The sequence below is a fragment of the Peromyscus maniculatus genome, chromosome 1 (assembly GCF_049852395.1).
Source record: "Peromyscus maniculatus bairdii isolate BWxNUB_F1_BW_parent chromosome 1, HU_Pman_BW_mat_3.1, whole genome shotgun sequence".
Taxonomy (NCBI): domain Eukaryota; kingdom Metazoa; phylum Chordata; class Mammalia; order Rodentia; family Cricetidae; genus Peromyscus; species Peromyscus maniculatus.
In genome coordinates, this window is record NC_134852.1 from 130,161,559 (window position 1) to 130,174,651 (window position 13,093).

Here is a 13,093-nt window from a genome sequence, read left to right on the forward strand (position 1 = left end):
AAAATCCGAGCACAACAACATTAGGAAGTTAATGAAATGCAGGTACCTAATGTAAGGAGTTGTGAGCAAAGTGGCCAAGCACTGCGCTAAGTGAAGAGAAACTCCTCCTCTCCACCGGACTGGACACAGAGGCTGGAGATGCCCTGCCTGGGATCGTGTTGGTTTTATTTTCTCGTAGTGCTGAGAATGACCTTGCCTGCTTGCTAGTCAAATGCTCTCCCTCACAGCCAGATCCCCAGTCCTGCTTCTCTATGTCTTGACCTTCATGGTCTATCCCATGGCCATGTGTTCTCCAGGTACCACACTGAAAGTTGCTATTGCTGAGCTTTCTACTGAAGCAACATGTGACTATCTCATTCATACACCAGCGTTCTGCTAACTGGTTCCAATGAATTTCTCCATACTGGCGTTCCTACTGGGTTCCCATTCCTAGCCAATTCCATTTGTGGTTGGTGCTAAGAACTAAAAACTCTGAACTGTGAGACTGAAACATAGAAGGAAACAGACCTAAGACACTGTGACCTGCCCAGTGCCTTTCCTTCCTAAATTCTCTTTCCATCCTTTCGGCGTGGGACTCCTGAGCTTACCTGTAGCAGCGGTCTGTGAGAGGAGTGATCACCAGACGGGGTGAGTTGCCCAGGTACTCATAGCCATACAAGGCTTCTGTGGTTATCATCTGCACATGAACGTCCTTTGCCTCCCAGTAGTACCGCAGCTGGGAAATCCACTGGAAATCATTGAGACTGAAGACCTGATCCTCTGCCAGTTTGGCCACCACATCACGGGCTAATGGGATACCATGCAGAGACATCCATACGTGGAGTCATCAGAATTACCCACCCTCACCGACTTCTCGGGCAGAAGAGGATGCTATCCACGTCCTCAGTCTCTGCTATTCAGGCTCTAACATCCTGCAGGCAGCAGTAGCTTTCACAAGCTGGACTTTGCCTTCTCTCAGGAAGTAGAGTAGAGGTACTGAACGTGCGCTCTGAAATCAGGTGGCCTGGTGCAGTGGTTAATACTGTCAGCTTGACTGAGTCTAGAGCCACTAAAGAGACAAGCTTCTGGGCATACCTAAAAGCATTATCTAGGTGAGGTTAAGAGAGGTGGAAGATCCACTGTAAACATGAGTGGCACTGCTCCCTGGGATGGGCCCTATCCTAGACTGCATAAAAAAGGAGCCGGCTAGCTGAGCACCAGCACTTGCTGCTCACTGCTGCTTCGCTGTGGATGTCCCACATCCCTGCTGCTGTGTGCTTTCCCCACCAGGGCAGTCTGAACCCCGAAACTGTGAGCCAGAATAAACATTCCCTTCTTCAGTTGCTTTGGCCAGATATTTTGTTGTAACAGTGAGGAAAAGAACAGATACACTTGGGTTCGAATTCTGCTTCCACCATGAACTAGCTTGGTGACTTTGGGAAAGTTATTCAACTTCTCTGTCTCCTGGAATGGCTGGGAGGACTCGATGTAAACACACTGTGTGTCTAGACATACAGGGAGAGTGAGAGAGGGCCAGCACCAGAGAGAACTGTCCAACGTAGAAAATATTATAGAAGTATTACTTCATGTTACTGTTCTGAAACTCATGGGGGTGGGGCTGGGACTGACCCAGAGGCTTGCAATACAGACACCCTGAATGCTCACACGTCAGGTCACACATGACATTTTGGGCCCCATTCCAGGCTTCTAGGATACCGTAGGACACTGGTGTCATCTTGACCTGAGTCCACATGGGAAAGTGTCCCATGAATTCATGGTTAGAGGCGTCTTTCCTTCCAGCCTCAGGAACCAGCTGGGTAATACATTTATTGGCTTCCTTCTTCCTCTCATAGAATTTCCAAGCTAAGTTGCAGTGATGATCCATGAAGTCAAAGAGAGACATAGGCTTGTGGAAATCATTAGTGGGCTTTTAGTTGCTCATGGGATGAGAGCTGTTGAGATCTCTGAGTGGACTCTTACAGGTCTGCGTGAGGGACCAACCTGGAGCTATCTTCACTAGGCCGTGTGTGTGCAAGTACACGTATGTGCATTCATGCATGCGTGTATTTGAGAACCTAGCCACTCAAGGAGACACTAGGCCATAATCATGGCTGTGTTCATCACCTCCACCAGGTGGGTCTGTGGCCATGTGAGGAATAGATCCTCCCTCCTCTCTCCCTGATTTCATGGGCATCTCTCTGCCTGGAATCAGACTGAAGTGAACACCAGTCCTAAGGGAATAGATGCTGTGACACACTAGTTAGCTGGTATAGGAGCAAGAAAGACCTTGTTCCCAGGCAACCAGCCTGGTCCAGCCCCGGTTTCCTTGGTGATGACGGAGGAAGGGTGTGGAGGTGGTTTGTTTTACATACAAACCCCAATTCTTCCTCCTCCTCATCCCCCTCTGTTTTGTTTAAGGAAGAGCGCAAAGGCAGTCTCTCACCACCGCTCCTCTCACCACCGCTCCCCGCACCACTGCCGATTCCCAGCCCCTTGGGTTTGGAAGCAGACAGAGGAGCCTTTACCGCTTCCAAATGTGGTGTTTGCCAGCAAATTATTGCCCTCTCTAACAACTGCTTCTGAGCTTGGGAAATGTTTGTGAAAATGAGAAAAACGTAAACAGCACAAAGCCCAACACCCGGTGAATATTCAACATCATCACCTGTGCTGATGAGGCAATCATTCACCAAGCTGGTGTCTCTTGGAAATGAGAGGCCTGCTTCGGGAGTGGCTGAGGTGGGAGGGGCCTTTGGCCCTGGCTTCTCATCCGAGCCCTCCTTACCCTCAGACAGACTGGGAAGTCCTGAGGCATCCTATTCCGGAGACTCAAGAGACATGCCCAGCCAGCTGCTGTTTCTGGACTGAGCAACACCCAGAGTCTGTATTCTTACCGTGGACATCGATGACAGTGAGGGCCCCAAGAGTGAGCCTCGCCCCACTGCTCAGCTTCCCTCGCACCAGCTTGACAATCTGCGCGATCTGGTCATTACTCTTCTTCAGAAAGTCCTGGCCAGGGCACAGGAAGAAACGTTCAGTCAAGGTGGATTCTCCTCCAGCAGTTTCCATCTTGAAGGCTGACATCATCTGACATCCAAAGGTCCAAGCCAGACCTGGATGTCATCCTCCAAATCATCCTTTCCCTCGTCTCATACTTTAACCTCAAAGTGAATCTTCTGCTAGTCAAAAGAGGCCACACCACCCTGTTTTATTTTGGTAACACTGTGGGAAAGACAAAACTTTAGGGGCAGAAATGTACAATTGCAGATGCTTAAAGAAAATCTGACTGTGAGGGGGTGAAGGCAATTTGGCTGATGAAGAGCTGTTCCTCATCTTGCACGTGACTGTGCTTACAGAATTGCATGCACTTGTCAAAACAGAACTGTTTGCCAAAATAGGTGAGGTTTTTTTTTTTTTTTTTTTTTTTTTTTTTCCCCAAGACAGGGTTTCTCTGTATAGCTTTACACCTTTCCTGGAACTCACTCTGTAGCCCAGGCTGGCCTTGAACTCACAGAGATCCACCTGCCTCTGCCTCCCCAGTGCTGGGATTAAAGGTGTGTGCCACTGGCGCCCGGCTTTGTGAGTTTTACTATACATATATTGTACAGTAATCTTGAATTAGCAAAAGAGAAAAAGAAACTTTCTCAGATCAAACAAGACACGGGGAATAGGACATGCTGGACAGATGGACAGGACATTCATCTTTATCCATGAATCACAGCACCTGGGTGACTGAGGCAGGAGGGGAATAGCCTGGGCTACATAGGAAGACATTACCTCACTTACAAAAAGGAGGAGGAGGAAAAATATGCAGCATGTAACCCTGAACAGAGTCTTGGCCTAGGAAAAGGCTAGACCTTTAATAGGGTAATGATTAAATTGGCAAAGTTAAAAGGTCTATATAGTAATAGATCATTGTTGATTTCCTGATTTGGATCATTATATTTTGATTATCCCTGATGGTCACATCTGAAGGATCTAGATAAAGGATATAGGGGCTGCAGAGATGGCTCAGAGGTTAAGAGCACTGGCTGCTCTTCCAGAGGTCCTGAGTTTAATTCCCTGCAACCACATGGTGGCTCACAACCATCTATAATGAGATCTGGCTCCCTCTTCTGGCCTGAAGGGATACATGCAGGCAGAACACTGTATACATAATACATAAATAAATCTTAGAAAAAAAAAAGATACAGTGCTGTGGGATGTCTTTCTGTATGCTGTATGATGTGGCTCCCATTGGATAATAAATAAAACTGTTTGAGCTTGTGGCAAGAAAGCTTACAGCCAGGCAGGAAATCCAAGCAGAGATACAGAGAGAAGGCCAGAGTTGAGAGAGACACATGAGCTGCCACTGAAGGAGTAATGCCACAGCCATGTGGCAACTGTTGATGAACAGTCTTATTAAATAAGAAACACAGAGCCAAATGCAGAGTTAAAAGCCCAAGAGGTCAGAGCTAATACCAAGCCATAACAGAAGCCAGGGGGTGGTGGCACATACCTTTAATCCCGATCACATGACAAACAGATCTCTGTGTGTTCAAAGATATAGCCAACATGGAGACACATGCCTTTAATCTCAATACCAACCATAAAAGACCTGAAGGTCTATATAGACAGGCAGAGACAAGGAGGTCATGTGTTTGGGTTTACAACCAATGAAAAGACAAAACAGAAAGTCAATAAAAAAAAACCAGATACACAGGAAGTAGGTCACTTGCTGAGGCGAAGGACAGCAGAGGCAAGAAGGGTAAGAAGAAGGGTTTTTAGTATCAGCTCTTACTACTGCTCTGACTTCTTGGGCTTTTGACTCTGCATTTGGCTCTGTGTTTCTTATCTAATAATAAGACTGATACATCTATAGGCAGCATATAGATTTATAGAAATGGTTTAATTTAAAATGAAAGAGCTAGCTAGCAAGAAGCTGAAGCCATAGGCCATACAGTTTGTAATTGATATAAGACTCTGAGTGATTATTTTATAAGCAGCTGCTGGATCAGGGGTGGGAGAGATTCATCTGGACTGCTGGGCAAGGCAGGACGGGAGAAACTTCCCTCTACAGTATAGGAGAATTTTTGTATTATATTTGTGATATTATATAAAAGCCTGATATTTCAAAATGAAGAGGTTAAAAAGTAAAAAATGGACCTTGAAAAGAAATTTAAAAAAAGGGAGACCACCCGAATTCAGCTTCCACCATATCAGTTTTCTAGCACTGTGGTTTGTAGCTTCTCAGAGTGTCCAGGTGTATGAAATCTGTATGATTACAACTCAGCCAGAAAGCTCTCCTGAGGGTTGAGATGGGGTTTGAGAAGCATGGACACAATGTCTGATGTGAATAAAGCACCCTGCAAATAGTAGTGCTATTGTTAGTAATAATGTGCCCAGCATGTAGAAATAAAGAGGTTCCTCAAGCCTTCATTGTCCATGAATTGCTGTTTGAAAGGCCCTTGGTGATGGGGATGCCCCCCCAGTGCTCTGGAACTCCCTTACCCACTCCACAGTTGTCCTCCAAGCCAGACTACAGGCTCACATTAAGAATCTGAGACTCCTTGGTGCTTGTCAAATGGGTTAGTTATGGATTCAAGACAGAGTCAGCCTTTTTTTTTACAGATAGGTGACAGCATCCTCAGGCTTACACAGTGCCAATGGCATTGTGGCAACTTGTTTTCTGCCGTTTTATCAATATGTTAAGTCATTATGTTCCTGCATGTTAAACTGAATTGTTATACTAATGGGTTTTATGTAAATTATATAGTTTTAATTTGGAATTTGTGCTTAGCACAAGATAGGATTGCAATCTATAATACTCAGAGTTGAGGCAGTGGAAGGATTTGTAAAAGAAGACAAAGCTAACCAGTTCATTTGTCATGCACTATTGATGTAAGTTATGATGTATATAGATATCCCTTCCAAATAAACCTGTCAAAACTTGGATTTCTACTCCTTTTGTGTGGAATGATATTGCAAATATTAAAATAATGTTTAAAAGGGTTGCTGCAATGCGCTCCACCTTTCCTTCCTCTTTCCAAGGCTGGGGATGGATCCAGGACCTTGTGTATGCCAGGCAAATGCTCTACTATTGAACGACATCCCACTCTACTGTGCACCTTCTAGTTCCTCTCTGGAACAATCCTCCTTGTATTTTCTACTTGGCCAGTTGTCATAGTTTAGGTCTCTCTTAGACTATGACTCGATGTGACAATTCCTTGAATTTTAGAGAGATGACTGACACTTGGATTGGTAAATTGCTCATGGCCACACAGTCAAGAGGTGAATGTGCTGGGATTATGTGTCACATCCACCAGGTCTTGTATTCTGAAGCATTGACATCAACTGGAAATGCATGGTTGGGTCTGAGGATATGCAGGATGGAAGTGCACCAGGTCTCCAAGAGAAAACAGAAGGGAGAGCTGGGGGTGGACTTGGTTTGGATTGGGGGTGGAAAGAACAGAGCAGTAGGAGAGAGGAGAGAGAGAGAGAGAGAGAGAGAGAGAGAGAGAGAGAGAGAGAGAGAGAGAGAGAGAGAGAGAGAGAGAGATACAGGGAGGGAGAGGCAAACATGAAACATGGCCTCCTGGCCCAGGAAGGAGAATTGTTGGAAAGTCTCTCAGGTAACTCCTGCAAGCAGGAGCTCGTTACACTTAGCATCCTGCAGCTCAGAATTTCTACATAGGAAAAACCATGAGGCTAGCTGTATGCACCAAAGAGATTCTCAAATCCAGATTTCCTGCTTCACTGTCTCCATGGAAACTCTGGCTTCTGTGATCCCTGTTCTAAATGCCCCAAATGGCTACTCTATCCTAGTTCACGTTGGTTCTCCTCTGCAAGCTTTAAGGTGTGCTCACTTACTGGCATGGTGCCTTCAACTAGGGCTTCAGACACCTCTTTGGTCCAGAAGATGGAGGAGACACAGATAACTACCTGGCCAGGCCACTGCAAGACCCAGCTGTCACGAGGGACCTGGGAAGGAACAGTGGGGTTACTGTAGAATCAGTTCTTTGTGTGTGTTTTAAACTGGCTTTCTACAACTACCTGCCCTCCCCCTTCCCCACCACACACACCTCATCATGATAGTAAAACAAAAGTCCTCTCTCAGTCCTAGAACTCACTGTGTAGACCAGGCTGGCCTCAAATTCACAAAGTTTTCTGCTTGCTTCTGCCACCAGAATCCTGGGATTAAAGGCATGCAGCACTATGCCAGGTTTGGGATTAGTGATTTACGTCTTTGTCCCTCAAGTATTGTGTAAAAGAAAAACAAAACAGTCTCAACTCTGCATTATTTCATTGCATCAAGACTGATTTTTTTAAAAATATAATCAGGGTCATGCTCAGACAGTACATGCTCACACCTCCCCTTTTACTGGCTGCATTAGACTGTGGTGTTGCGGCATGCTTTCTTAGCCAAATCCTCCTCCCCAGCTTTTGTTTCCTAAACTTAAGATCAGGGTTTAGCCCCAGCACCACATAAACCAGGCATGGTGGTGCAAGCCTAGAATCCCAGCATGTGGGAGTTGGAGGCAGGAGGATCAGAGGTTCAAGGGTGGCCTTGGCTGCATAGCAAGTTGGAGGTCAGCCTGGGCTTCATGAGACCTTGTGGATCAAGTCTGCTGGAGGTTGTAAACAGTTTTTATCAGAACACAGCCATGTTTATCATTTATATACTGTCTACAATGCTTTCCTGCTGAAAAGATAGAGTTAGATACCACAGCCAGAGTGTGGCCCACAGAGGTGTGTGTGTGTGTGTGTGTGTGTGTGTGTGTGTGTGTGTGTGTGTGTGTGTGTGTGTGTTCTCTTGGCCTTGTATAGAAAAAGCGTGGACTCCTGATGGCCAATGTCACACTGGTAGCTCTTGCTCTGTGACTCAGAATTTTTTTTTTTAATAGAAAATGGCATTGATTTAGATTTCAAAATCTACCACATGGGACAGCAAGGTTGGTCTTGAGGACCTTTGTGAAAAGGCATTGGTTGCACATGTTTGTTTGATAGATGGATTCTAACCATGGGGGTAGAGCCTGGGAGTAAGACACACACTGAAAGAGGAGACAAAACTCAGATACTGTCCAGATGAGCCAAAGATTTGTCCCGATAGGTTGTTTTTCCTTAGGCCTTCTGTCATCCTTGTGTCCATTAAGGCCTTTAGGGACTAGACTGCCACTCCCAGGTGATCCAAGTGAATGCCTACTTGGAAGGGGAGCTAAATGAAGCCACAAATCCCATGTGACAGGAAGTAAAGCCCCTACTCCCACCCACCCCCATCACCAGAGGGCTCTAGGTAACCCTTCTCTTCCATTACCTGCATCTACCAGCCAACTCTGCCAGAAAACTGCCCATTGCCCTAGATTCACAGGCAAAGGACCCAGAGGCTCAGAGAGGAAGGGGGACCTGACCCATCCAAACCACTCCCCAAAGCTTCCTTTGTAGTACCCTAATTCCTGTTTACCTGGGCATAAGCTTCAATCCCATTTCCAATAACTTGCCGCATGCTGGACAGCATCACCTTCTCCACCTGCTGCAGCCACTTTTCCACCATGCCCTGGGGGGAAATACAACAGCGGGAGGCAGCAACTGTCAATCAAAGCTGGACAGAGACTGTGGCAGGCATCCAGATCTCTTTCTGGAGCCAGATTCGGGGGTTGCCGCCTCTTCAAGTCAATATTCTTTGACTGATTGCTTTATGCTTATTAACAGTTGTCTAGGAAGTGTGTTTCCTCTAGAAATTTTGTTTGTTTGTTTGTTTTTCAAGACAGGGTTTTTCTGTGTAGTTTTGGTGCCTGTCCTGGAACTCACTCTGTAGATCAGGCTGGCCTCGAACTCACGGAGATCTGCCTGGCTCTGCCTCCCGAGTGCTGGGATTAAAGGCTTGCACCACCACCACCTGGCCTGCTCTAGGAAATATTTGATACATGTCCCTTCATATAATTTTCTCAAGCCAACAGCTTCTCAGGAGGCAAATGAAATCTTTATTCTTATTAATAAAATAAGTTTCTCCTTTTTATATTTTATTGCATGCACATATGTCTGTGCATGGATGTGTACATGTGAGTGCAGATGCCTGAGGTGACCAGAGGCGTGACATCCCTTGGAAATGGAGTTACAGACAGTTGTGAGCCGATGGACAGAGGTGCTAGGCACTGCAATTCGGTCCCCTGCAAGAACAGTATGCCCTCTTCGGATGCTCCTCTTTTCCACAGGGCTGGGAATCACTTACATTTTACTCATTATCAAAGGCCATATGACTTGAAGTGGCAGCACCCTCTGTAATCTCAGCACCCAGGAAGTCAAAAAAAGAGGATCTCAAGCTTAAGGCCAGCCAGGGCTAAATAAGTGAGACCCTGCATTCCCCTCCCCAAAAGATGTACATATGAAAAGCCAGGTTGGGTGTGTGTGAGATTTCTCATTGATTCTATGTTTTGTGTGACTGGATTGTTGTCTACCTGGGCTCTGAAAGCATCATCAGGTCACCTGGAATCTGATCTCTGCTACTGCATCAACTTTATTCAAGATCATTCCATGGTTTTATTTGTCCCATGGCCTACAATATAATCCCCATCTTAGAGATGGATAAACTGAGGCCCAGAAGTTGGAGTAACTTCAAAATGATTTAGTTATTAAGTTATGGAACCCAACTGTTCCACACTCCAAACTAGAGTCCAAAAGCTTAGCCCAGGGAACCCCTGCTCTGGTTTGTTCTACTGTGGAGAAAAGAGCTCCCCCCTCAAACACACAGGGGGATTACTTTGGCTTTTGCTGGGTAGATTGTCTGTATGAAGGGAACAGTTTCTTTTTCTGAGCTGATCATGCCCAGGATTTCCAGATTGTCTGTGAACTCCAGCTTGGCGATTCCTTCAAAGCACTTCTTCAAGTGTGGCTGCACACGGAGTGGGTCCTTTGTCTCGGACAAGATCTCCAGAAGTTCATCATTTGACAGGAAGAAGAACCTATTTCAAAGTAAAGAAAATGTGGTCACAGGGAGCTCTTTTGAGGACTGAATTTCCAGCAAGTAGATGCTCCTGACAGATGGATCCTCCTGGGTGATTACTAGCTGCATCCCAAGGTCTTTTCTAGGCCTGGCTCCTCTCCTCCATCACCCACCTGGTGCACAAAAGGTGAAGAACTTTTTTCTTTTTAAAGATTTATTTATTATGTATCTAGTGTTCTGCTTGCATGTCTGCCTGCAAGACAGAAGAGGGCACCAGACTGCATTACAGATGGTTGTGAGCCACCATGTGGTTGCTGGGAATGGAACTCAGGACCTCTAGAAGAGCAGCCAGTTCTCTTAACCACTAAGCCATCTCTCCAACCCGTGAAGATCATTTTGACTCAGAGAACAAGAGAAAGAATAGGAGCAGGCATTTCTGAGCTCAATATGGTGGGGACTGGAATGACAGCTTGGCTGTCATCACTGCTTGTACTTCAGGATTGCCTGGGGAGCTCCTAAGAATTTCAATGCCAAGGTCCAAACACCCAGAGAGTCCCATGTATCTGATGTCTGATAAGGTCTGGGGAAATGTTTGATGTCTTAAATCCCAGCTGACCTTAACATGCAATCAGTGTCAAGAACCTCTGGATAAAGAGGAAAGAGATTGCTCTTCTTTGTCTCTAGATATGCCAGAAAATGTTAAAGGTAGAAATGAAAAGGCATGTGAAGTATGTTATACCCTTGCATAAAAATGCCCTTATGTAATCCAGCACAGCAGACAAAAACAATGTGTTTGTAATGAACCTATGTGCAGGCAGAGACCTATTCTGTCTTTTAAGTGGAGGTAGTAGCCACATCCCCACTTGCTCAGGCTATAAAGATGCAAAAATCACACCTTCAGAAAATGTTCAAGGTATCAACCTCTTTCATGAACCTGAGACTGAAAATTGTATAAAGAAGGGCTTATGGTCTTACTTAATATGATAAATTACAAGTTGCTCATAGTGTTTAGGGAAGACCATAGAGCCAGCCCAAGCTAAGAGGAACAATTGATTTAGGCATTTCTTGATCCTAGGCCATTTCTCTGTCTTGCTTTGGCTAGCAGAATCTAGTGAACATAGGTATATCCAAGTCCCAAGCCTTAGACTCTAGGAGACCTTATCATTGACACTCCTGATGCTCCTGTGACCATGTGAACAAACCTAGGCTAACCTTCCTAGTGCCCAAGCAACAGGAAGGAATCCAACCACCAGGCAAAGGATTAGGACTGACTCCAGTTGATTATAGTCACATTGAGTGAGCTCCTAAGAGAAGCACCATTCAGTTAAGCCCAGCCCAATGTACCATACCATACAATTATGAGCTAAATAAATAGCTGTTGTTTTATGCCTCTAAGTTTTGGAGTGTTTGTTATGTAGTAAAACAAACTTATATACTATCTGCAGTATTGAGAAAGAAGGAAGAGTTCAGTAACTACTTTTAGGCTGACTGAATAGTCAGTACCTAGTGAGGATGTTAGTTTCTACCATTTCTTTTTTCTTTCTTTCTTTCTTTTTTTTTTTTTTTAGCTGAGGATCAAACCCAGGGCCTTGTGTTTGCTAGGCAAGCACTCTACCCCTGAGCTAAATCCCCAACCCAGTTTCTACCATTTCTAAGTAATATTCAAATGGATGATCTCTGTTAACTTATGTTACCTCTATTATGTGTAAGGCCCAAAGGCAGAGTAACAATGTAAAATATTTTAGCATTCTGTATTTTAAGGTAAAATTAATTTATGTGGCAATCACCAACAGTTCAAAGCATTCAGTAAGATTGATTGATTTTATTTTACAAAAATTCATGAACTTGAGATATTCATATGAGTGTTTAATGTGTGTTTAACTTAGGTAGAAATGTAGCTCAAAGAGATTAAATATTTGAATATCACATCAAGACTCTTTGGGTTTGAATTGCAGTTTGGACATATATCACTTTTGTCTTTCCTGGGGGAACATCATTGTTCTCTCACTTATAAAATCAAGATAATAATAATGATCCCAATGTTACAGGATTATCCTAAGGATTACCTAAGTATAAAGCATTTAGTGTGGTGTTCTGGCACCAGATGTAAATGCTGTATTAGTGTCGACTGTCGCTATTAGTACTAGGAATGGCAGCAAAAGGCTAGAGCCAAAGGCCCTGAGGCTGAAGAGATGGTTAAGTGGTTAAGAGTGTGCCCTACTCTTGCAGAGGACCTGGATGCTCACAACTGCCTGTAGCTCCACCTCCAGGGGATCCAGTCCCTTCTTCTGGCCACTGTGGGCACCTGTACTCATGTACATGCTTCCACACATGACACACATAAATAAAATAAAAATTTGAAAGTGTTTGTAAGAGCCCACCATCAGGGGGTTTCCAGAGTTTAACCTCTTCTCAATGGTGTGCTTCCAAGTTAGTATTCCCTCCACTATTTGTGTTTGCTCATGTTATCTAAAGCAAGACCCATTGGCCATAAGGGTCTCACTTTCTGAGACACTTTAAAATGTTCAGTGGTGGTCTGGAGAGATGGCTCAGCAGTTAAGAACATTGGCTGCTCTTCCAAATTCAATTGGATTTCTAGCATCCACACAGGAGCTCACAACTCTCCCAGGGATCTGACACCTTCTTCTGGACTCCTTGGGCACTAGGCATGCAAGGGTGCCCAGACGTACATCCAGGCCAAACACTCATGCACATAGAATAAAAATAAAATTAAAAATAACATACAATGGTCTTAAGTGGCCAATGGCTACTTTATAAGACAGAACAAATAAAGAATATTTGGGTCACTGAGAAAAGATTTATCAGAGAATCATGTGCTAAACAGATACCAAGGGAATTTCTCCCATAGAAAAACCCCGAACTATCACCACTGTGACTATAAAAGCCTATACTGTTCTCTTGGTGGAGACTAGAGAGCTAAACTTCCTATAAAGCCACATTATAGTTTTTGTTGGCGTCTTTTGAGGCATAGTCTCAAGTAATCCTAGTTGGCCTCCAACTTTGTAGCTGAAAATGACCTTGAAATCTTGGTAGTCCTGCCTCCACCTACCAAATACTGGGGTTATAGGCATGAAAACCTACATCCTAATGGAGTTGAATGGCGTGGAGTGACCAGCCACAGTGAACTCAGAAGTGACCCTCTTAAACATTGACTTTTATGTACAGCATTAGCTTTTG

General features: G+C 44.7%; 1 protein-coding gene across 1 annotated transcript in view; it reads right to left on the minus strand.

Annotated features, from left to right (window-relative positions):
- Dnah3 (dynein axonemal heavy chain 3) overlaps positions 1 to 13,093 on the minus strand; it is a 165,125-nt gene that overhangs the window by 99,352 nt on the left and 52,680 nt on the right. The window contains exons 24-28 of the mRNA XM_042282688.2: positions 9,713 to 9,914; positions 8,417 to 8,509; positions 6,826 to 6,936; positions 2,871 to 2,985; positions 588 to 786 (exon numbers count right to left, since the gene is read on the minus strand). Of these exons, the coding sequence (XP_042138622.1) occupies positions 588 to 786; positions 2,871 to 2,985; positions 6,826 to 6,936; positions 8,417 to 8,509; positions 9,713 to 9,914 (720 nt within the window). The remainder of the gene's footprint in view (positions 1 to 587; positions 787 to 2,870; positions 2,986 to 6,825; positions 6,937 to 8,416; positions 8,510 to 9,712; positions 9,915 to 13,093) is intronic.